This window comes from Macrosteles quadrilineatus, unplaced genomic scaffold (assembly GCF_028750875.1).
Source record: "Macrosteles quadrilineatus isolate MER2022 unplaced genomic scaffold, UCM_ALF_1.0 Scaffold_4__1_contigs__length_99947679, whole genome shotgun sequence".
In the NCBI taxonomy this organism is placed as follows: Eukaryota; Metazoa; Arthropoda; class Insecta; order Hemiptera; family Cicadellidae; genus Macrosteles; species Macrosteles quadrilineatus.
In genome coordinates this window covers 46,785,968-46,812,850 of record NW_026542597.1, presented here as the reverse complement: position 1 = coordinate 46,812,850, position 26,883 = coordinate 46,785,968, and the positions used below count along the sequence as shown (strand labels likewise).

General features: G+C 34.1%; 1 protein-coding gene across 1 annotated transcript; it reads left to right on the top strand.

The window, feature by feature from the left end:
• The first annotated feature begins 17,860 nt into the window (after positions 1 to 17,860).
• LOC128992167 (alveolysin-like) lies at positions 17,861 to 25,640 on the top strand. Its single transcript, XM_054415612.1, has 2 exons — positions 17,861 to 18,401; positions 23,410 to 25,640. The coding sequence occupies exons 1-2, from the start codon at positions 18,342 to 18,344 to the stop codon at positions 24,919 to 24,921; spliced, it is 1,572 nt and encodes a 523-aa protein (XP_054271587.1). The 5' UTR covers positions 17,861 to 18,341; the 3' UTR covers positions 24,922 to 25,640.
• Positions 25,641 to 26,883: the final 1,243 nt, after the last annotated feature.

The following is a 26,883-nucleotide window of genomic DNA, read 5'->3' as shown; positions in this document are numbered from 1 at the left end:
GGAATTCTAAGAATTCTAGAACTGAGGCGCAGCTTGCGGGCAAGTATCACGATTGCATTCTTGGCTATATCAAGCAGAATTCTCCGTTATGTAAAATTAATATTAACATATTTTAGATGTATCCTATTGTGCAAATAAACATAGTTATTACTTTGTTCAAGTGAATCGTTTAAATACATATCATCCATTCAACATGTGTTATAGGCCCTATTTACTATTTATTCTTCATTTAAGAATTTAAACTAATTCAACCTATAGCTTTAAACAAATTCAACCCATGGTATTTATGATAACCTTGTACAATAACTCAAGAAGAATAATCATTCTACAGTTTTTAATATTTTTATGAACACACGTGTTTTCTTGAAGTAAGAGTAATAACTGTTATTATTGCTCACACTCATAATCAAAGTACAGTTACTACTTTAATATTGGGTTTTCAATTACATTTTGATCAACAAAAGAAAGTACAAATACAAACTCATAGCACATTATTTAACTGTTACCATTATACAAATTGTAATGTGTTTGTTTTACCCAACAACCTAACGGTTAAACACAATGACAATGTTGTGTTGTACATTATGTTTACGGGGTGCCGCACAAAGAGATACATATTTTTTATACGCATCAACCACACTAAAAACGTGAAATTCAACAGCTAAAACCAAAAAAATATCAAAGTCCCACTCAATTCCGATGAATACAAAAATATTCTAGAAATTCAAAACAATGTTGACATTTCATTTAAGTATTTTAAGCTGTATTCAAATTAATTCATATTTTTTATTAAATTATCAAGTAAACTAATTTAAGGCAATCATAGATACAGGAAATTTTTTAATCATCAATGAATTTAATTTTTCCACATGAGCGGTTTTAAATAATTGCGGAGGCATGTGAAAGTAATCGCCTGTAATAATTTTGTGACAATAAACTTTTTTTATTCAAAAATCCTTATTTAAAAAGTCATTAGTGGCAATCATGGAGGTTAAACTGAAGCGTTTTTATTGCTAAGTGTATTACTATTTTGTTATTCGGTCATGTTGCTGTGATTAGGTAATATCAAATGAGACATGAAGGTCTCATATATATCTTATATATATATATATATATATATATATATCTTAGGTATATATATCTTTGTAAATATATTTATTATAAGTGAAAGATATAAAGTTTCTTGCATTTTCGATTAATATGGTATATTTTATTTTAAAAAGTGACCTCTTAGTGGGTCACTCGGTATTATCTACTAAACATGGCCCACGAAATCTATTTCTGAGAACAATACCCACAACTTGTGTGCCCTCTGAGAATTAAGGCAAGGAAGTTGTATGGTGAAAACGTTTGAACTTAAACATGTGGCGTATAATTCACGACTTAACAATAGACTTTGTTCTTCGGGTTGGCTTTGTGTGGGAATTAATCAACTGTTTTTTACCTCTAAGTCAAACAATCGCTTATTTGTATCATTAGAAGTTACTCTATGTTAAAGAAATGTCTTGTTAGGTGTAACTAGTGTTTGGTTAATATGTGTCAGGAATAACAGGTCAAAGTGTTTACAACTTGTTGAGGTTTTTCTTGACAGCCATTGCATATTGTGTTTAATAGCGATTTTTAAAAAACCGTGTTCTGTAAAAAAAATTAAAAACATCGTTAATATTTTTTTGGATTTCTTTAAAGCACGTATTAACTTAAAAAAAAAATATGTCTGTCTTTACTTTATCTATATTTACCATAAAACTGCTCAATCACCTACTCCGGTGAGTTTTGTAAGGTTTTATCAATGTTTATAAAAAATATGTTGCCTCTCGATTTTCTATGCTATCGGAATATTTTAGGGTTACGGCCCAATTGGTCTTATTACCGTCCAATTCCTAAAATGGCAAATGGCATCTGAGTCTTAAAACGAGGCTTTTTGGGTTTGAGTTACAACCATCAGATTAAGGGAATGGTTATAATCCACTCAATACCATTGTTTAATTAATTCTTATTTTCTCTTGGTCTTGGATTCCCTATACAACGAGAATATCCTAAATATTCTATCTTTTTATTTTATTATATGCAAACACGTTTTTCCACCTATACTGTATATTTTTAAATTAAGTACATTTGCAAATACATTCATGAACTACAATGACACGGATCTGTAGCTGGCACCATATGTTTACAAGTAATTTTAAAAGAAAAATATCGATTTTCTCAGCTTGCTTTCAAAGAGTGCCAACTGTTTACTTAGGAATGGTACCAGTAATGAGAGACCAGAATCAATTTTAGTAACGACCCGGTACCGGCATCAACTATTGAGTGAAACCACCACACATGCCAATCAAAGATATATTTAAAATTTATCGATCAGTCACTAATGTATTAACACAGCCTCTAACTCGCAATGATAAAGTAAAGTAACGTTGGAAGTATTATCCATATTATACACAGGGTTTACTTGAATTCAATAAAAGGGTTTCATGCAAATTATGACTCGAATGCTGTCAACTCTCTTCATTAGGAGCAAAACAACAGCGTTTTACCGAGTAATTCTAATCGTGAAACAATCAAAAACATATGCGTTCCGCTGCAGGAAAGCTTTAATTAAATCAGTCGCCCGTCTTTATTAACAGGCGCTACATTTGTTGGGGAAGGGATTAGTTTTAATTAAATTTTAGGAAAGAACATGTGTGTTCTTGTGCAACAACGAGTCATGAATGCTTCATGCTTCAAACAAAATCTTTTTGATTATTTGCTGAGAAATATCATGTTAAAATAAATTAGTGGGATGTACTAATAAATATTATTAGTTAACACCAGGGGCTCCTTTCATAATAAACTACAAGCTACAAGCTGTCACTTGTAATTATTAATTTCCATTAGATTTGCATTGGGCAATCAGCTGATTTACTAATAATATTAGTTGGTAATTTATTATAAAACAGGCTCCTGGTATAAAATGTCCAATGAAACTAATATAAAGGCAAATTATGTTAGTACACGTATGGTAAAAGAATTTCCTTATTTAAAAGTTGTATTACTTTACTTTTTAGTAATCTGTTTTGTTAAACTCATACGGATAATTTATTTGGTGACATACAGAATCTTTTCCCATAATGGTCTGTGTTTGAGTTTACAGAAAAATAAGGACAATTGTTCCGCTGGATAAATAGTCAAAGTTTAAGAATACCAGCTTGACTATCGATGTTCAAAGTGATTTTTTTTTTCAATAAACGATTTAAAAAAGGATTATTTAAAGAGGAAAGTAAACCCACTCACCTAAATTTCTAAAAAATAAAAAAAAGAACTAAGAAACGTATTGTAGTTCTGAAATTTTCCAAACATTTTGCTTAAACCAAGCGCAAATACATTATTTCTTAAAAAACGTATTTGATTAGAAGACAAATTTCTACGATTAAATCATGTTAAGAAGTGAGCTTTATGTAGATAGTGAAGCTTCAAAGCAACGCGAGATTCAAACAAGGTCTTTGACGGAGTGTTGTCAAGTAATGAAATGCTCTTCACTCTAATATCACCCTTGACTTTCATGGCTCTCGATGCATGTAAGGACGGTCAAAGGAAATTACAAACTAGATAGGGAATTTGCATATTTAAAACTTTTAAGACTAAAATACTTTTTAGTCTAAACTTCTTTTTCTATGAAGTTTTCCTATAACCCATATCTACATGTAAAATAAACTAGTTAATAATTTTATAACAACTCACTATTTCCAACGATTGTGAATATTTGAGGAAATGTACGGTTCTGTTACAAATTTAAAATTTGTTATTTTAGTATCCATCCAGAAGGATCAGCTGTATGCATAAGGCTAGCAGGTTAGCCAAATATAATTGAACTCGAATATAACTGCCTGCTCAACCTATTTAACCATTTGAACGAATACAGATTTCACCTTAAGGCCACAAAAATGGGAAAAAATAAACTGAGTCTATGCAAATTATGGTAGTTGCTTCTCCCCTATACAGGGAATTTCACTAAAATGCGTTTTATCCTACAGTTTAACATAAAGTATATATTAAAAGTGACAATGCTATGCTTCTTTCGTAAACTTTATATTAGCTAACATATATTTCAATTTTTTAACGTTGACATTGAAGATGCAAACAGTGATTTCATTTATTGACATTTATTACGCCCCCTGATTTTAGTTTAGAAGTATATAGTTTGCAGAATTTCTACCTGATTTACCATATACTTTTCTATTTAAACCTAGTACCTAATTTAACCTAGTACCTAGTCCCCAACGATAAACAAATGTTTGATTCAGAAAACTTTGCAGGCTCGTGTTGGGGATGAAGGGGATGAAGGGGATGAAGGGGATGAAAAACATTGATGAGGGAGAATCCTGTGTCGTCGTTGGGGGAGGGTGGGTAGGAATCGAGGGATGCGAGGCATTAAGGGATCAATTGCCTTCGTCAAATCCCCTTCTGGAACGAATTTCAATTATGAAAGATTTGCTCATTGGGGTGTGGCCGTGTAGAATTTGCCTGGTGCAGGACTTTGAATTTTTTGAATCTCACAAGCAACTTAATAGTAGTTGGTAATAACAGGCATAAGTAATTGCATTACTTTTGTTTCAGACCACGTTTATTTCTGCTCTCTATACGTCATTCATGCCCTAACAGCGCTAAACTTACTCACTTAATTAATACACAGTGCAGAACAGTCTGACCACAATTATTGTTTAATTGAAACATTAATTATTTTAAAACTAAACGCGATTACTAAATTTGTATAAGACTAGATTTGTACTAGATTTGTATAATTTGTATGAACGTTGTATAAAAGAGGTTTTACTGTATTGATGATTCATGGTCTAAAAGAATACTCTAACTTTCTTTTGAGAATTTTAAAAGAGGTATAGCAGTGCAAGATGAAGATTCAGAAGGGGAGAATGACTTTGCATTAAAAGATCAATTGCCTACGACAAAGCCCCTCTTGAAATGAATTTCAATAATGACGGATTTGCTCACCGAACTGTAGAAGCTTGGGGTGAAACCAAAACTAAAGAAAAACGTTTAGATATTAACGGAAACAATTTATTACTTTTTAATTAATTCGTATATTTGAACCAATACACTATACCTACTGTGGAATGGCTTTTGTGACTCTGCATATACATAAAATACTTATAATTTGAGACAAAACTAAGGCGTATTAAATTAAGACATGTAGTGTTCGACTAAGCCAATTAAATGTTTAAAAGCAAACAAATCAGTGCAACTAGGCCTGATTTTGAAGGTCCATAAAATTCAATGGGCTGTGGTAGGAAGCCCTGTGAGACCAATCGTGGAAAGGAGCCTTGTTAATTAACTATATAAGCTGATTATACTAAACGTTTCATTTTAACTTTTACAAGAGTCCGCCACTTGCATTTTAGCATTGTATTTAGTTTAATCGTATTGTAATAGGTTCTACAATTATAATACTGTTCCGTTCTTTTTTACTGTGACACAGACAGCTCCTCATTTTTTTATCATTTTATAATAATTGTGCTTAACTTATTAAATATACATGTATAGTATAGCACCAAAAGAGATTAAATAAAGCCTAAGCTTACACTACATTCATAGTTCAATTGATTTTGTAAATTAAAATATGTAAACACACAAAACAAAGTAACACATTTATAATGTGGGCTGTTCTTTAATAATAAACAACCATGCGATTTCATCCTTCACTGCAACAGTTTATTTCATCTAACATGCTAGTCTTCACTGTTATTACGAGCTGTAAATTAATCCAGTGAATAAATCCTGTCGGAGTCCAACTTTGCTAGCAAAGTTTACAATGAACGTTCGGAATCATCCACCACATGTTTTGTGCGCGCACAATAAACCTCATTATTTCACTCCAGCGGTTGTTGGTTACATTTTCACACCTAAAATACAGCTTGGTTCATCCTACGCGCGTTTCATTTTAATTAACAACTTTGTTTTCCGTTCCTCAATTTTCTGTTAGCCAAGCAGTAGAAAAGCACACTGCACGGAAAAAGCATAGAGTTAAGTTTAAAGTGGTGATTAAATGGGGTTTTATTTCATAGTAAAAAGTTATAGGTTTAGTTAGGGATTAATAGTATAATTTTAATGACAGTATACACTGAAGATCTTGAAATGACACTTCCACAAAGTTTATACATAGTAAATGGGTCTATAAAAATTAAGTTTTATGGTCAAAAGTAAAATTTTCGAAAATATTTGTCTTTTAATTTTACGTTTATAAGAAAATCATTCCTAGAAATTTAAACACCCAATATAGCAATAATTAGCGTACAATCTTGCTACAAGTATATGTCCTAAGTCGTCAGAGAAATCTTCGGTAGTTGACTGACTTTGAAGTCTTGATTACATATTGTGAAGTATTATTTATAGTAACGACAACTTTCAATGACTATAATTTAGGGTGGTTCTTAGAGAAGGTAGTGCTAGAGGGACAGAAAACTTTCCAAGTACATTTTCTACACCAATCACGTATATCAAACACGATCTGACGGTTTTTGTGATGACTGTACAAAACAAGAGCCATGGTGGTGAATTAAGAGGGTTCTAATACGCAAGCGCAACCCTTTTAGTGGGGTCGTATAGCTGCATATAGTGGCAGAATATTTCAGTTCTGGCAGACAGGCTGCAATTTTAGGTGGTCATAGTATACAAGTTTCTGAACCTAAAACCGCCCAGACCCCAATTTTTAAGGACCTCGGTCGTCCGTAATGACGTCATCAAAATGGCGGCCGTAAGAGGATCCTGGGTCTCCATGAATTAGCTATAACGACCGAATGCCTGAACCGATTTTCATGAAATTTGGCACACAAGTGCTTGAATACATTATCTCGGCCTGGGTTGAAAATGGTCAAGTTTCATCAAGTCATTTCAAAATGGCGTCCATTCAAAACTAAAAAAATTATGAGGAAAATAATTGTTAATTGTTTTATACAGGGTGAGTTTTAAATGAGTTTCCCCCCTACTTTTTTATACATTTCTTAAGATATCAACTCCGAACCACTTCAGATAATTGTAGAGTAGCGATTACTTCATTTTGACTGGGTTTACATTTTTGGCCGCCATCTTGGATCCGCCATTTTGGATACAAAAATATTTTTTGAAATGTAAAGATAGGGTTGTGACCCACCGTTTTAAACAAAACCTTTACGCTGAATACGATGCTGCAATCCGTTTAAAAAAATGTTGATCCATTCTAAAGTTATGAGAACGTTTTATAACTTTATTTTTAGTCCATTATAACATTGTGCATTTACAAACTAAGGCTATAATCTCAAAATAGTGCTAGATAAAGATAAGTGGACACCACCATTCATTGTTGACCTATTTTCACTCGGTTATGACGGATGTATTTTTTTCAGCCGCCATCTTGGATCCGCCATTTTTTAATGTGATAAATTATTTTAAATATGAAGGGGGTGTTGTGACCCATCATTTTGAACTAACTTTTTATGTTGAATTCAATGCCGCAATCCGTTTTTCATTGTCATGTTTGGTTTTTGAAATATTGACATTTTAAATCAAAATAATTGTTATATTTTATCAAGAAAGCTTGATAACAAAAAACGGATAAAATAAAAAGTAGTCGAAATGAAGTAATCGCTACTCTACAATTATCTGAAGTGGTTCGGAGTTGATATCTTAAGAAATGTATAAAAAAGTAGGGGGGAAACTCATTTAAAACTCACCCTGTATAAAACAATTCACAATTATTTTCCTCATATTTTTTTTTAGTTTTGAATGGACGCCATTTTGAAATGACTTGATGAAACTTGACCATTTTCAACCCAGGCCGAGATACTGTAATGTATTCAAGCACTTGTGTGCCAAATTTCATGAAAATCGGTTCAGGCATTCGGTCGTTATAGCCAATTCATGGGGACCCAGGATCCTCTTACGGCCGCCATTTTGATGACGTCATTACGGACGACCGAGGTCCTTAAAAATTGGGGTCTGGGCGGTTTTAGGTTCAGAAACTTGTATACTATAACCACCTAAAATTGCAGCCTGTCTGCCAGAACTGAAATATTTTCCTGCTACCCAACCTGACTATTTTGCCGTTCTAACTGCTACTAGTGACTACTCCACCTATTCAAATCTTCATACAAGAAAAAGCTACAACCTTGGACATTAATGTTGAGGTTTATGTTCACCCATGTGATCGGTTAAGTGTGGATACCTATTTTCCCTCCAGAACTGTATCACCGGTCCCGCCCTAAAGGTGACTCATCATTCACAGACACGTTAATCCTGCACGTTACTCCCCCTCCTTCTAAACTTGATGGAATTAGCAGGAAGTGACAGGGTCAAGCCACCCACGTCGCTGCTCTCAGGGTTGATCCAGCCAGATTAGGGGATGGCTGTCTTTGTAGGGGGTGACTGATTGGTACAAGAACCCTTAAGACACTGTTTTGTAGCCCTTAGAGGGTGAGTAGGTTGGTTGAAGTATTCTGCCTCACTTTTTGCCCTCTGTACGTAAAAAACAAACAAATACGCGTCAAAAAAGGAAATATTCGTAAAAAAGTGTAAATTGTTGGAGCTTGAAGTTACATTTTTGACTGGTTGTATTGAACATTTCTTTTCAACTTTTTATGACAAAGATTGTTGAAATATTTATTGATATGTGTTTAAACGTCGGTCTGAGATATCAGTAGATCGGAAAACTACTATTACTTCATTACCGTACGCCATTTTCAGGATAAAATAGTCAATAGTCAACGCAGACCCAATACTTAGCGTATATGTTAATAAGGAGTTCCACTTGGTGAATACTAAATGTCATTTTTTTATTAGTTATTTAAAAAGTCATATGAACTGAGTAGTATAAGTTAATGTTGTTGGAATTTGACTTCCAATCTATTGCTTCGATAACATTTGATGTCTTGAAGAAATACCAACGTCTCAGAATCAGAAGCGAAAGGTTCAAGGGAAGGTGAAGGTGTTCTCTGAAATGTTGATGGGTATGGGCCGAGTTTCTTAGAAGCATTAGATAGAATTTTAAAATTTTAAAGAAAAGTTTGTACCTTATTTTACAAAAACCACTGACGTAGACAGTAAACAAAAAAAACTTATCAAAACGACAAGTACGGAGAAAATTTAATTCGACAATAGTATACTTTATTGCAGGGAAACGTAGTAAAAGGCTAAAATACACTTGATGAAATGTTAACAACTCTGTCCACAACGTACAACCAACTTTTCCCGAATTTCAAAGCGTGTTCACGTCCGGGTACATAATACTTCATCATTCCCCTCCAGTAGCTTCTGATGCGAATTTCACACCTGTTCGTACCATAACTTTGTTGGTGCTTTTATGGGTCTTCTTTATGGGGATTATTATGGGGATTCTTTACATACATTTTATCTTTATTTACCAAGCTACTTAAAAACAGAGCCTACATTTTTAACATATTAGTTTTATTGTTGGATTTGAAAACTGATATGTATTATTTCAAATGCGAGTGTTTAACATCAAAAAGTACAATTTAATTTGATATTACTTTGTATTTACAAATATGTAAGATTATACATGTTGGAAAATATTTGAATATAAATTTAACTAAGAATGGTTCGGTTTCAAGATTAATTTGAATAATAGCGACTATAAAAATAAACATAGGTGCCTTTTAGTTTTTATTTAAAATTGTCAATAAATGAAATCACTTAATAGTAGAACCTTGAAAACAAGGCTCTCATGGGGATTGTAAAATAAGACTTGTTATCAAGGTTGACTTCTTATCTAGGTGTTCCATAACATATGATTATTGGTAAAATAAGGGGATTTGAAAATGACACTTGTTATCAAGGGTGAATTGTTATCGAGGATTTTCTTATGAAGGTTTCACTGAAACATAGTCATTTCTCTAATATGTTACGCATTTTCTTTTTATGATATCGCTCGTATACTTTTTGTAAATACTTTCTTTCATAACATCATTATAATATATGTTTAACTATTTCATGCATTTATGGTTATTCAAGCAACATATACATATATATAGCAACATATATGAGAATGTATGAGACAAAGCCTATTGTAAATTTTATATTGAATGGCGAATAAAGCTTTTGAATCTTTAAACAATAATAATAAATAAATTGTCAGAATTATTACAAATATTGTTTTTATTTTTTTATCAAGGTATAAAATGGTCGTTACAATGAATCCCTTTTTTTGATCATTTTCCTGAGTCCATAAATGTTTAGGGTACTTTACAACTACTTTATAAATCGTAATACCTATCGGTAAAAAAATAAACTCTAAAATAGTACTATTCGCAGAAATAACGTTTATTCGCGTTTCCTAAGCATATTATCGATCACGTGCTTTATTTTCATATTTGGAATGAGCTAGTGTAGTATTTGGCGAAACCAAAGGACACACGCCGTTACATATGAGTCAGCCAGGATCAAATTTCTTGGATGGCTGAAGATTGATGCGACAATTTTCCTTTTGTGCAGATTTGTTCGAGGGATCAAAACATTCTCCCCTTCGCGTCAACCCCATATTCGTTCCACAGTGAGCCAATATCCCGCCACATCTATTGCGGTTCTGAACATAAACTTTTATAAAGCCTTGTGTTTACATATTGCTTACATAACCGTCAGTTTCTAGTAAATAAATAGTAACTTAGTTAAACTATTAGTAAGAATAATATATTTATTTGCATGTTTTTACGGAATCATTTGACATTCAGATTCAATAGAGTGAACATTGAACAACATATATAACAAATAAGTTTAATTTAATAACAAAATTGTTAACTCTGTTGTAGAATATCTAGAGACCAAAACAAATTCCCGCTTTGATTTTTAACGTTCTGATTTGAACACATATGTTCGCAGCAGATGGAAATATACACTAAAACAGAGCTTGACAACAACTAAGGTGTAAAAAATATTGTCAACGTATAACTGGTTCAGACGGATTTTTTGTAAAACTATCTCCATTTCAACACTAACCCCATTGTGGATTGACCTAGATTGCAATCTGTGTATGCTAGTTATGTGTTTAAAATATTGAATTATATAAAAATTACTTTTCTTTAGAGTTACTCTCCTTAAGGAACATATGTACGTTGATAGTAATAGTAACAATAAAAATGTTCTTATTCAATGAATGTCCTTTGTGTCCCTATTCATAAACGTTTTAATTACAAACTTATTCCAAGATCTTGATTTTTTTACATTATCAATATTACATTGCATTTGTACGTATAGGTTTTTTTCTTAAGTATACAAAACATATACCCTTAATTTTTAATATGGTAACATTCAAGTATTAAAATCCACCAGGACTGTACTGAATACAACTTTAATTCAATCTCAGCCAATTTTAGACTTGCGAGCTAATGATCCATTTACCACTTCGTTGCTCTTGTAATCAGCTGATCAGCGCAAAGCTGTCAAAACGTTCTTGATGACTTTGCTTGATTCAACTCTTAGCAAACTAGCTTAACTCGACTAATAAGTCTCTCACTCAAGAGCAAAATTCATATTTAATATGATTTTATGCTGCTCCTCATACCCTATTACGTTTGATTTAATAACACATCGTACGCATGAAAGATAATCCTATTTATTTGTTATTAGGTAATAACATTGTTGATTATATATATATTCTTTAAAATCACCTATACTGTTTACTCACAGGACGGAAAACATACATATAAAAGATGGTAAGTGGAAATCGATTTCGATTGGACACTCCAATCATCATCAGACCCAATAGGCGAAAGACGAAAATCAAATGGCGTACCTTATATACTATTGGCTACCGGAAGTACGTGAGTGTAAATATATTATCCCAAGTGTTCGTATTTTTTGTGCTTTCAGATAATTTAACACGTACGATGCTCATAAAGAAGTTATTTGGTGAAGCTAGTCAAGCAAAGCTAACAGCAAAAGATTTCCACGAAGATTGAAGATATTCACTTCAACAATGAATGTATCAAGAAGAGGAAATATAACACCCTAATACGCTATATTTACAAGGAAAATTTAAAAAGAGAAATAATCTACTTAATGAACAAGTGAATTTAAATCCTTTTCTTATGAACCATTTTTGTGTGCAAAGGCGACATTCCGTGTTTAATGTCCTTAAGTCAAAAACTAAGCTATTTCTCATCTCATCCTTATAGGCCCCTGAATATATGGTTTGACCTAGAAATAATTAGAACACAAATGAAACCATTGTAGTTTGATAGTGAAAAGTATTGTGAATAACATTTCAAAAGTCTCCAAAAATATCTTTGCAAATCCAGTAGTTTTTTGCTTTTTATTGAAATTCTGACTTTCCAGTCAATATTGGTGAAAAGTCGTAAATGCATTTTATTTTCCTCCTGAAATTACCTTTAAAATGATACCAAATACATGTACGTACAACCAAAAATGAACCCCGCAGAAATAATAAAATATTTTAAATAAAGGTTTTCCAATAAATTAATGTAATAGTCCAAGCAAACTAATAAAACAGACACAGGTATCGTATAAAAATTTGCAAGTAAACGTTTTATGGTTTTATTTTTATTTTAGTGGTGCGCAGAGTGACATATCAAAAGTTGCAAAAAATCAGTCCACGGGAAACCCCTAAATTAATTATATAAAATTGGCGGCTTTTCCCAATATTGGAGAAATTTAGCAAAAAGAGATACCGAATGCTTTTTTACACAATTTTCGAGATACTGACTTGGGACCACCGCCGATATTTATTGAATAGTCCGTAATTAATTTCGATAGGGGATGCTTTTAGGGCCGCCATCTTGGATCTTCCATATTGGATATCAATATTATTTAATGCAATTATAGTGTTGTGACACATCATTATGAACTAGATTTCCACGCTGATTTCAATTCTGAAATCCGTTTTTAATTATATATTTTCTATTTTCTATTTTAAGACATATACAAACGAACATTCTCCCCCACACATTGCTTATGGGCGTTTCGTACTTTGACAATTTAAACACACATTGAAAACTACCACAGCCTAAGGGTGTACCATCAGGTTCAAGTATGGCGTGGAAATAGTTCACCAGCAGAACCAACAGATTGGGGTTGGTGTTTGACTGATGGTGCATATGCCCTTTATACCAGCACTACCTTCTCTATTAAAGCTCATCCACTGAAAACGCCATTCTGGTTGTGGCAGTAAGTGTAAATGCCAAAAGAGGGGTGATGAAAAAAAAAATGGTATATGTGAGTACTTTGATACCAGAACAAACTTGTTGACATATTAACAACCCGAGTTTGCTAGAGTTGTTCCTATTTTTAAAAAGGGTAACCCCAATGTACCTGCTAGCTATTTCATGCATTCCTGTCTTTGCCAAAGTTTTGGAAAAAATTGTCAAACTTCATTTATGTGATTATTTTACTGAGTACAGCCTATTCAATGACAACCAATATGGTTACAGACATGGTAGATCCACAGTGATGGCGGTTGACAGGCTTGTCGCTGAATTGCATTTAGCTTTGGAAAGTAGGTGCCTTGCTCAAATCACATTATGTGATTTGAGTAAGGCATTTGACTGTGTCTCACATGATGTTCTTTTTAAGAAACTTGAATTCTATGGTGTTAGAGATTGTGAACTAAATTTTTTCAAGTCATATTTAACAGGCAGATCTCAGTTGGTAGATATTAGGGGAAATATTTCTAAAGTTTCAGAGGTCAAGCATGGTGTACCACAGGGGTCAATATTGGGGCCCATTTTATTTTTGATATTGATTAATGATGTTAGCTTTAATCTGGACTGTTTTTCTACTGTATATGCAGATGATACATCATTGGTCTCTTATCATAATAACCTTGATGTACTAAGTAATATGGTCAAAGATAGTTTTGAAAGAGCTGTGTATTGGTTTACTGTCAACGGGCTTTTTATGAATGAAGAGAAAACTAAAAAACATGCTTGTGTCTATGACTAATAACAGACCAAATCAAAACCTGGAAAGTAGTGTAACACTGTTGGGAATTTCTATTGACAGTAAATTGTCATGGAAGAATCACATTGAATTAATTTATAAAAAATTATCAAGAGTAATATGTTTATTGTGTAGGTTAAGACAAATTTTACCTGATGTTTATTTAAAGATGGCTTATTATGCATTCTTTGAAAGTATATTGAGGTATGGTTTGGTCGTCTGGGGTAATGGCATTAGTATCGATGATGTCTTGATATTACAGAAAAAAGCAGTTAGACTTATAACTGGTTCATCTTTCCCGGCACATTGTAGGCCTTTGTTTGTGCAAACAGGGATTTTGACTGTAATCAATCTTTACATTTATGAAGTTATAAGGCTAGTGAGAAAAGATATTGATAAATATATGTCTAGGACTGATGTTCATGATCACTTTACTAGGTTTAGGAATAAAATTGACATATCTAGATGTAGATTGACAAGAACACAAAAGTATCATCACACTCTGGGTTTAAAGCTTTACAATAAACTGCCAAACTACGTTGTAGATATTACTAGTGATAAGGTATTCTTTGAAATTCTGTATAAATGGCTCTTAGAAAACCCAATGTACCATATTGATGAGTTTTTAAATTCTGAAATAGTTATTTGAATATGCTGTCATCCTACATAGCTTTAAATAGAAAATAGTATTTAGCTTTAAAGCCTGACACTTGTTTAGACTAATTTGACGAGATCTATTGTAAACAATGTATTTACTTAATGGTCAATAAATTTCTTATTCTTATTCTTATTCTTATAAATCTTTTAACAAAAACTGATTTAAATAAAGGGTAATTTAATATTGTGTTGGGGTTTTTACCTCGTCTCCAAATAGTCTGTTTTAACTATAAATAGCTAAAATTAAAGCTCTTACATCACTGAATATTTTAAGGCTATAACGAACTGCAAGCATCAATAAGGCCTGGAGAAAAATACTGTTAGATCACTGAATATTTTAAGGCTAGAACGAACTGCAATTAATAAGACCTGGATGAAAATAATCTAAACACATTTTCAAAGTACGATATGTACATAAGTAATGTACAGGGGAGAGTTTACGTTTTAATATATCGTAAGATACGAAAAAACTTATTTAAAAACGGATTTAAGCATTGAAATCAGCGTAGAAATCTAGTTCATAATGATGTGTCACAATACTATAATTACAATAAAAAATATTATATTTAATATGGCGGATCCAAGATGGTGGCCAAAAACGCGTTCCCCATCGAAATGAAGTACTGACTACCCAATAAATATTGGTGGTGGTCCTAACTTAATATCTCGAAACAATTTGCAAAAAAGCATGTTGCATCTTTTTCAAAATTTGTCCAATGTTGGGAAAAGCCGCCATCTTTTATCATTATTTCACGGGTTTCCCGAGGACTGATTTTTGGCAACTTTAAGTATGTCACTCTGCACACCCAACAATAAAAATAAAACCATAACACATTTACTTGCAATTTTTACACGAACCCTATGTCAGAAATTTTAGTTTGCTTGGACTATTACGTTAATTTATAAAAAAAAAATATTATTTGAAATATTTTATTATTTCTACAGGGTTTATTTTTGGTTGTAGGTACATGTATTTGGTATTATTTTAAAGGTAATTTCAGGAGGAAAATAAAATGTATTTACGACTTTTCACCAATATTGACTGGAAAGTCAGAATTTCAATAAAAAGCAAAACACTACCGGATTCGGCCGCCATTTTGGAAAAAAGGTGGTGTTCCACCAAAGATATTTTTGGAGACTTTTGATATGTTATTCACAATACCTTTCACTATCGAATAACAATGGTTCCATCTGTGTTCTAATTATTTCTAGGTTTTGCTATTTTTTTCTTATTTTAAGGCGCTTATATCGTTTAGAACGTAGTCTAATATGTGAACACGAATATCATCTGGACGAAGGATCCTTTGAGTGCAAAGATCATTTTTGATAAGCCCTCACTCTTGCAAATACTTGACTAAATACTTTTACTTTTGGTTAAGTTTAATTTAAATCGGGTTGGTTATTCTTGATTTGTTTCAGTTTTATTAAATATTCCGAAGATTTATCAAGATACATATTATTAATTTTAGAGTGATGCTGGTCTGCGATATCACTAAAATATCATAGAAAATATTAAAATAAAAATAAAATAATGTATTAATGTAATGTATGCATATTTAATCCATATAATGTTTTTTTTTTACTATAAAAGAGGAAGTATGTATTTATATACCCTATGGAATCCTAAACCGGTCGACAGATTGTGATGAAACTTTTAGGCATTATTAAGCATTATTCAAGGGTGGTTTGTGTAAAGATTTGTGCAGATCCGTAAAAAGGGCTCTCCAATGTCAGACTTTTAAGACTACAATGTTTACAAAGAAATACAATTTTTATCAAAGCAGATGTTTACTTTCACCAACGGTTTTGTGGATTTGAATATTCACAACATTCTGTATTAGCCTTGATTTGAAATAGTGCCACAATGTTTCTTTAGAATGTGTAGTACAGAAATTATTTTACATTTGGATATGTCCAAAAATATTAATCCTCGATTGCAGCACACCTGTTTACTCAACAACTTTTAAATTCTCCACTATGTAAAACACTTTATCATAGTTTTATAAACAACTAGATGGTCCGACAGACGTCCTGTCCCAATGTGGTTTTATGTTAAATGCTCGTTCGTTTTCAAGACGAGCTCGTTCGCATCGCTCAATCACGTCCTGTTTGAAGTTCGTTAGCTACGCTTACTCACATGACCTTTAGTCAACTCAAGGTAGGGCTGCAGCTGATATCGGTACTCACCTTAACCACAGAAATAATTTTCTGTACCTTAACGCTTTTTGCTTTTTGATGTGCAGGTTATGATACTTATCCTCGATTTCCTTTCTCGATGGAGTTTGTAGCAGCCGATGCCATTGCTCTATAGTATACTAGCACAAATTCACACACATAACACAGGTTCAGATTAGAACCAAGCTGCTAATACAAAACTGGTGATTAATTATAATTAAATGACTTACTGATTTCTAAAATTCCTTAAAAGAAGTGAGATCAATATCTCGTGTTGACGATGGACTCTTATTTGACTTATAACACTCATCTACAAACACTACAGAAGGAGTGAGAACATGGTATAATATTGTTTTCTTGCTATCCGGTCATAAAAACAGTGTAGGAGCCTACAGTTTCAACAACAAACCCATCTTATCGCTAGTTTTGTTGTTGTTTCTTGTGTGTGCTTTTGATGTGTGCGGTTTAAGACTCGTCCGCATAAGTTTGACATCTAGCTAAATATGTTGCGAATAATGATAATATATCTAATTTAATACAACTTTATTAGTTTGAAACAATTGCACTGCGCATTTTGATCAGATAAGATTGATTAGAGCCTAATTCGGTACAAAGAAAACACGCAGCAAAACTTCAGTTAATCTGTGCTCTGTTGTGATATCAGCCAACCGGTTACTGTTTTATCACCATTCAATACATAGTTTCGTACATTACTATTTGTTGTTATAAAAATGCCCATTTAACATCTATAACAGCTTTAACCTATCGTATAAGCAAATGTAACATATCGATAGATATATTATCGATATAAATATATCATAATTAGATATTTTATATAATTTGCTCAACAATCGGATTGGTTTTTGACACAAATATAAAATTTGAAATTTTATATCTAGTTGTTCGTGACAATGAATCAATAATGAACTATTCTTAGATAAAAAAAAGTTAACGTTTATCAGTGACACATCCACTCAACTTATTACACCCATTCCACGAGAATTATCTTAAGATACACTCGACCTTCACATGACTCAGTTTGATAAAACCACCAAAGAGTAGACTTGACTCCCTATTTTGTGATAGAACTTCTCTATTTAGTTTCTCCGTCTTATCTAAGTATTATCTGTTTGTGGATTGGGACAAACTGTTGTAACGCTTCGTTGACTGAGTCCCACTTGTATCTGACCGGCCTTAACCTACGTATCGGCTTATTAGTCTTAAGTAAAAGTGCGTTGATATGGTTAACAAATTTTTAAAGCTAATTCACTGAGATTATCAGTGGGGATAGTGTGCGGACTGTGTTTTGTCAATTGTGGGGGAACTTAAAACTACCATGAAACATTAAGTGTGGTGGCTGTAGCTTGATGTTCTATGAGGCAAGTGGTGGGGTCAAAGGAACTGTCCGCCATGTTTAATCATTGAAGCAATGAACAATGACTGTATCAACGAAGTCTAGTGAATCTCTCATGCATATCGGTAACAAATTTAGATCATACAACATTCAAAACTCTGTCGATAATTTCAACATACGATTGAAACTAATGTAGAAAGAGAATCAAAACACAAAAGAAGAAATGGAACGACTTCTTAAGGAAAAAGATAACTTAACCCAGAGCATCTCTGAAGTTGAATGGGTAAAGTTGACACAATAATATTCACTAGTCAATATCCTAATGTCGATAAAGTAGGTATGCGACCTCAGATCCGCCACTCGAGTAAAGTGATACAATATGTAAACAAACTATCTTTTTTATAAATACAATATCTCTTTTAAAATATTATGAATTATAAGGATAAATGTAATACAATTAATTATACTAAACTTCATAAAATCTTACATTCTCACTACGACACCCCTCTTAAACCTTCATTCCTCAATGTGCAGTCCACAATTATGTACCTTCCGACCTTTAGAAAAAGTAAAATACATACAATATTCTGCGTTTTGCTCAATGAAACAAATCACTTTTAAACATCAGATATAAAATTGTCATGCAAAGGAACGCAAACAAATACAAAAATGTGACTCATAAGTAACTTCTGTTATTTAATCAATTTTAAAACATAATGCTTTGTTTTAATCAACCCAAGACTGCAATATGCCTTGCCATGCTGAGGAGGAGTTAACAAAACTTTATTAATAAATTAAGAAAAACCCAAAAATTTTGTAATGCGCAAAATATTGTAAAGACCTAAAAGAACAAGTTCGTTCCCACTCTATCAACTTGCCCATACGGCTATTTTTTTTTCAAGTTTTTAACCTGTTTTTTTGTTTAAGGTGAAAATACTCATAACGTTATGTCAAACTATTACACATAAATACATTACGAGAAGCTTTACCAATAGCTACTAAATTACCTGACACTACTCAAATTAAGTAAAGCTATTACTTTATCGTCAATTTTTTACACTTAGGCCTAAAATAGCATAATAATTTACTATTTGGAATAAATAATAGTTTGAATCTACGCAGTTTAGCAGATCAACGATAACTTGCCTTCTTCTTAGTAGGACAAGTTATATTAATAATCATTTTTTGTAATAATATCCATCGTTCAAAAACTTCCAGATGTTAAGGAAATATCATCAGATGTACAGTTCAGGCGAAATACCATGTTTTATATGAAATTCTAGACTAAAAATTATAATTTCATGTTAGCTTGTAACTATTAAAGAAATTTTAACACTACTGGTTCAAGTAGCAGGTTATATTTCTATACATCCTATTCTTTATAATATGTTTATATACTGCATCACTTATGAGTAAATATACCAAAATAATTATTGAAACAATGCGAGTTTGGTTATTATTTATTATTTTCTAATCATTATTATTAATTATTTTGTGTTAAATAGTTTCACCAATACCTAAATATTCCTTTTTCAGAATATTCTATATACCTAATACACCAATACCTAAATATTTTATATTGGTAAAATTAAATCATCAATATTTAAAAACTAATAAAAAAATTGGAACATACAAACTTTTCACCAGACTATACCAAAAACCTATTATAGTTATGGTAAATTTAAAAACTTGTAAAAGGCATGGACTTATATAATTTGAAAATGTCTTTAAATACATTAACCTAAGAAATAATCTGCACATAAAAATAATTATTTATTTAATGCTGTAGACCTACATTGGCCACTATCGCTTAATATGTGCACAGCAGCCACGTTGCAACAACACGTAACGGATACCATTTGATACAGAACCACTGTTTTAAGATATTGCGCAACAAACACTCACTCTTCCAGGGCTACCGAGCAACTGGTCATTTATCCGATAAAGTGTCGTAAAGTGGGCGATGACCACACATACGATAAGAATATCGCACAACACATTGTCGTACGACCGAAATCGTATAGTGGGGGAGAGACCTATGACACATGCTTCTCAAATATAGTGAATGTCAAAGAATATTTTATATGACATAATTACTAGCCAAAGCCATTATATTTCAATTAGTATTTAAGTTTACACTATTAAACACTTTTAAATTTCACTTTTCCTCATATTCTTATAAACAATGTATACCATATCCTGATTACTTTTTACCATGATGATACCATAGCATGACTCTCGTACCATAATGTTACCACAATCACTGTTTATGTTGACAATATGTTAAAACAGGTGATGTTTCAAATCAAGGAGCTCATGGCTATTCCCATGACGTCACACATCACACCACCATCACACCACCTTTCCGAACACAGCCTAAATCCCCTCCCTCACGTCAATCTACACCATGTCTTAGCCCAGTAAACACCACGTACCCTTTGCGGCCCTCTAAGCAGTTAAAATGTATTCAGTGTTTGTTATTTACAACAACCATCCCTAACTCCCGACGTACAGTACAAGTGGCGACGTATTTTACACAATTTATGTAAGGCCTCTAGATCTTCTATTTTATTTTTGTAAATTTTCTATTTTGTTTGTATATAAGTGCAAATCAATTTAATTCGATTGGGTTGATTATTAACCCTTGCCGACAGACCGCCACCGCACACCACTGCTCGAGCGAACACCATTACCGCAACGATACGTTAAGTAGCCGAATGTCGCGGTGGTCCAGTGGATAGCGCACCGGTCAGATATTTTGGAGGTATCCGGTTCGAAACCCACCGGAGGCATTAACTTTTTGACTCGATATTTTCATTATCAGCAAGTTTGGTTGGTTTGGTTAGGTTATGACAGATAAATTAATTTAAATTTAACCTACAATCGACACGTTTTGCCAGCGACAGTGATAGAGATAACAATTTCCCACGAACAGTTCGGCTAAGCACGGTATGATGCGTTCTGCACAGCGCGGTGGTGGGCGGTGACGGTCTGACGGTAAGGTCTCGTGACTTTGATTTAGTCTACATGTTTTGTTATTAAAACAGTGTTTTGTCACAAGTAGGTAAGAGTTTGAATAAAATAATATAATGTTATGTTTCATCATCTATATTTCGTATGTAATAAGAGATGTGATATGTTTATTAATATTTTTATCCATGGACACTTTACATGCGATTAAATAAGCGAAATGCCCATACCTCAGTAAACCAGCTACAGCAAACCTGCCGCAGTTAACCTGTCTTAGTAAATCAGCCACAGTAAACCTGTCATAGTAAACCTGCTGCAGTGAACCTCCCGCAGTAAACCTGCTGTAGTAAACCTGCTGCTGTAAATCTGCCTCAGTAAACGTGTCTTAGTAAACCAGCCACAGTAAACCTGCCGCAGTAAACCTCTCATAGTGAACCTGCTGCAGTGAACCTTTCGCAGTAAACCTGCTGTAGTAAACCTGTTGCAGTGAACCTTCCGCAGTAAACCTGCTATAGTAAACCTGCTGCTGTAAATCTGCCTCAGTAAACGTGTCTTAGTAAACCAGCCACAGTAAACCTGCCGCAGTAAACCTCTCATAGTGAACCTGCTGCAGTGAACCTTCCGCAGTAAACCTGCTGTAGTAAACCTGCTGCTGTAAATCTGCCTCAGTAAACGTGTCTTAGTAAACCAGCCACAGTAAACCTGCCGCAGTAAACCTCTCATAGTGAACCTGCTGCAGTGAACCTTCCGCAGTAAACCAGCCACAGTAAACCTGCCGCAGTAAACCTCTCATAGTGAACCTGCTGCAGTGAACCTTCCGCAGTAAACCTGCTGTAGTAAACCTGCTGCTGTAAATCTGCCTCAGTAAACGTGTCTTAGTAAACCAGCCACAGTAAACCTGCCGCAGTAAACCTCTCATAGTGAACCTGCTGCAGTGAACCTTTCGCAGTAAACCTGCTGTAGTAAACCTGTTGCAGTGAACCTTCCGCAGTAAACCTGCTGTAGTAAACCTGCTGCTGTAAACCAGCCACAGTAAACCTGCCGCAGTAAACCTCTCATAGTGAACCTCCTGCCACCACAAACCTGCCTTAGTAAAGGTGCTACAGTGAACCTGACACAGTAAACCTGCAGCAAACCTGCCGCAGTAAACCTGTAGCAGTAAACTCGTAGCAGTAAACATTCCGCAGTAAACCCGTAGCAGTAGATTGGTAGTAGAAAACCAGTAGCACTAAGCCTGTGTCAGTAAACCTTTATTACATGTAGCAGTAAACCTGAAGCACTAAACCTGTGGCAGTAAACCTTTAGCACCTGTGGAAGTAAACCTGTAGCAGTAAACCTGTAGCAAGAAACCTGTTGCAGTAATCCCGCTGCAGTAAACCCGCTGCAGTAAACCTTCAGCAGTAACCCTGCCACGGTAATCCTGTAGCAGTAACCATGTACCAGTAAACCTGTAGCACCTGTAGCAGTAAACCTGTAGCAGTAACCATGTACTAGTAAAACTGTAGCACCTGGAGCAGTAAACTTGCCGCAGTAACCCTGTAGCAGTAAACTTGCCATAGTATACCTGCCGCGGTAAACTGTAGCAGTAAACCTGTAGCAGAAAACTTACCAAAGTAATTCTGAGGCAGTAAAATTTTAGCAGTAAGCCCGCTGCAGTAAACCTGCTGCAGTAAACCTGTAGCAGTAAGCTTACAAAACAGAAAGGAGAGCTGTTCGCCAGTAGATGGGCATAGAATATCGAAGGGACTCTGAATGAAAGACTGGCAACGTACAGTCAAAGAGAATGCTGTAAACATCTACTGGTGCGATTAGTGGCAGATGCCCTTGTGCTGAATAGGAAGACCCTGCAGAAGGTGGTTGGCTTCATCAGCGGCCATTGGATAATCCACGGATATCTTCACAAGATGGGAATTCAAGTTGAAAGCCTCTTATGTAGGAAATGTGGAGAGGAGGAGGAGACATCCTTCCATGTGATATTATGTACCCAGCCCTACAAGGTCTGCGTATGAGATCCTTTGGCCTATAGACTGGGGATCAAAATGAAGAACAGTTTACCATTGTCAAAAGATTCTCAAGGACCTGGGATTTGACGAAGAATGAGAACCTGTGAATAAGGGTGCATAAACTTAAATAATAATTCAAATATATTGGCTTTGGCTAGTAATTGTGTCACATAAACTATTCTTTAACATATACTATATTTGAGAAGCTCATGTCGTATATATATATATATATACGTTACGTTGTATTCATTTCCTCTTAGTGTACAGTAAATACTTGTTTCTTTTAAAACTGTTTACTAACACTTTCCTTTTCCCTAGGTAAAACTTTTGGTAATAAAAGTCAGCCTGGCACTTCTCTTTGTAAGCGTTGCGGTCGCAGCCTTCTGTGCATACAGTGTCGCAAAAGGGACCAACAACGACGTCGACGTCAACAACTACATTAACGGAATGAACTATTCTCGTGACCTAATATTGGACTACATTGGAGAAACAAACCTCAAAGTTCCAACAAGAATAGAAAACAAGATTGATGACAAAAATAACTATATCGTCACTACAAGGGAGAAGAAATCTGAACAAAGTCAAGTGTCTAACATTGGAATAGTTTCTGTCAATGAACACAGAACTTATCCTGGATCGTTGCTGCTGGCCAACCAGAGACTCGTGGACAACAACCCAGATGTCTTGGCAGCTGCTCGTGCTCCCTTGACTTACACCGTAAATCTGCCAGGATTGACCAGTGACGGCCACTTCTCCATTGAGCCAACCTTCGCCAACTACCAATCATTTAAAGAGAAGACCCTGGACACATGGTTTGATAAGTACTCAAAGGACCACAGCGTTGTTGCCAACTTCCAAAGTGAATACAGGTTTGCTTACAGCCAGGAATATCTGAGAGTGAAATTCGGTTTGGAGTTCAAGAACAGCCCAGTTGAAGCTAATGTTGATTTTAGTGCTATGCAAAACCAAGAAAAACTCATCATGATCCACAAGTTCAAACAAATATATTACACTGTTAGTGTAGCGCCTACTGAGAAGCCCTCAGATTGTTTTGCACGATCAGTGACTGCTGCAGAACTGAAACAAAGGACAAATAACACCGACCCTCCAGTTATGGTGGACAGTGTCTCTTACGGCAGGACAATATACGTCAAATTAGAGACATCCTCGATTGATAAAGAGATCAAAGACACTCTGGCTACCAATGGACAGTTTCTTTACGACTTTAACACTGAATCTGCATCCAAAATCATGAGTAAGTTGAAGGACTTGACGATGCAAGTGTTCGTCCTTGGTGGAAGCCCTGAGCAAATTGATTTGATAAACGCCCGGACCTTCAATGATGTTAACAACGTTATTGTAAAATACGCAAAGTTCTCCAGCGATAACTTGGGATATCCCATCTCCTACTCGGCAAACTTCATCAAAGAGAACTCCAGAGCTGTCGTGCACATGTCTACTGAATACATCGAAACCACCAACACTGTAACAACCAGGGGTATACTTAAGGTTGTCCACAAGGGGGCATTCGTAATGCAGTGGGCCATCACTTGGAAGGAGGTGAACTACGACAAGAATGGAAACAAGGTTTCTAAGAACGTCGAATGGTCCAAGAACTGGAATTCTTTGTCAGCTTATTTCAGCGAGGAGATTGAACTGCCTGGTAACGCTTGCGACATCAACGTGTTTGCCAGGGAATGTACTGGTCTAATCTGGGAGTGGTGGCGCACAGTTATTGACAGAAAGGGCATAAATCTGGTGAAGTCGAGAACTTTTACAGTCTGGGGAACAACTCTTTATCCCGACTATAATATAGATCCTATGGTATAGATAGTTTTTTTTTTTTAACTGTTACTTTAATGGTTAACACGAATAGCAAAGTCATATTTTAAAATTTTATCCTAGTATTCATCATCGGGTATTCAATGTAAGTAGACAATTTTGTTTTATAGTTTTCAAACTTGAATTGAATTAATAAATTCAATTGTTATGTAACCTTTTAAAGGTAGAAAAATAAAATATATTACATAATAACCCTACAAGTAGTAATACAAAATTCACACTTAAGGATTAGTGTGAACGAAAAACTTATTGATAAGGAATACCATATCTTTTTAACTTACATTGTACAAAAAAAAAACAATTGTTATTTTATTAACTACATTATCGGGCAAATCGATGATAATATTTCGAAAGATTTGCCTTTTGTTTTGTAGATATACTAAAGCATTCAGCCTTTAATTAAATCACGTACTCTGTGTTACCAGACTACTTAATTTCCAATAACGTTATGCCGATATTAGGCCTACTTTTAAGTGATCACTAGCCAAAACTTCGTACAGGAGTATTTATCAACTAGGACTTGTATAAATTTGTTGAAGAAGGACATTTTCTTGTTAATTTTTTAACAAACGTGTTAACCCGTGAATGTTACCACATTCGTTGTCGGGTACAGCGAAGTATAACTATGGCATAGGAAAGTATAGGAAGTATAGGAATGGTTTGAGCATAAATACTAGGAATGAAATTTATTATGATAGTAAAACTAATTCTACCAGTAATAACATATGATTATGATGAGTAATTACTACTTAGTTTAAGCTGCTTCAATTCAGAGGACAAAGTACCAAATTAACAATACATGACGGTGGTCAAGGAACACAACATTATTTCAAAAGACCCACTGCAGACTACAAACCTCATTTTGACAGACTTGCATTGTGATTTAAGTTTAAGAGAGATTTGCGATACTAAAAGAATAGAATGGATTCAGAGACAAATAAATAAATATAAATAAATGTTTATTACGAACGATAAATGGACTTGTTAAATGATTAGCAATGAAAGGTAAATTAACGTTACGGTTAACCGATAGAATATACTAAAAAATATATGGGCTATAAATTTGGCAAGTAAAGTATAAAAATCAACTAAAGCCACCAGAGATGTAACTTACATTTTGTACATTTTCTGTAGAACCCTAAATTGCACTGCCATACCAGTGCTTCACTCAAAGAAAAAATAGTGTGCAAGAACTCCCTATATTTACATAGCCAAGTTATTTACCAAACATGATATCTTAGCGGAAGCGTCTTTTACATACTTACTTCACTTTTACATATTCAGGAGTTTTCACTATATTGCAATCGTCTTTCAGAAACTACTAATGGAACCCCTTTGAATCACATTTCTACTACCAGATGGGGCGTTGGCAACGTAAATTCGCATATTACAAACACACTGAAGTAATAAATTTTCAACATAATAAAAATATATTAGGTAAGCTTTTACTTTATTAAGTATATTTACGATGGATAATAAGGGGTAAACGTACACCTAACGTCATTGGTCCTATGTAGACCTCTAAAACTGATGTGAAATCACAAAGATGCCAGTTTATAGCTATAATTATCATAGTTTTACATTCCTCGTTCATCCCTGTTTCGTTTCATTTGGTCTATTCACTATACTTCACAGATTTCACACGAGGGTCCGATCCAAATCGTACCTACATCCGTGACGATCTCTTGATTGTGTCGTCCACGCTCCCTCGCCGGCTGCTCCAGCTTTATCATCCGCCTTGCTGGTCGTCTGTCAATAGAAGTATGATTCGTCAGGCTGGATTACTATGTTAGACACTCGTGCATTCTCGGGCTTGCGTCGGCTTAGAGGATAATGTAATATCTACTTTGTACCATACAAAACTCGATCGCATTGTACCATCCAAACATCATAGCTATAGCGGTTGTATGTAACTTAACTGACGATTCCAAATGCATGTATTGTTCAAAA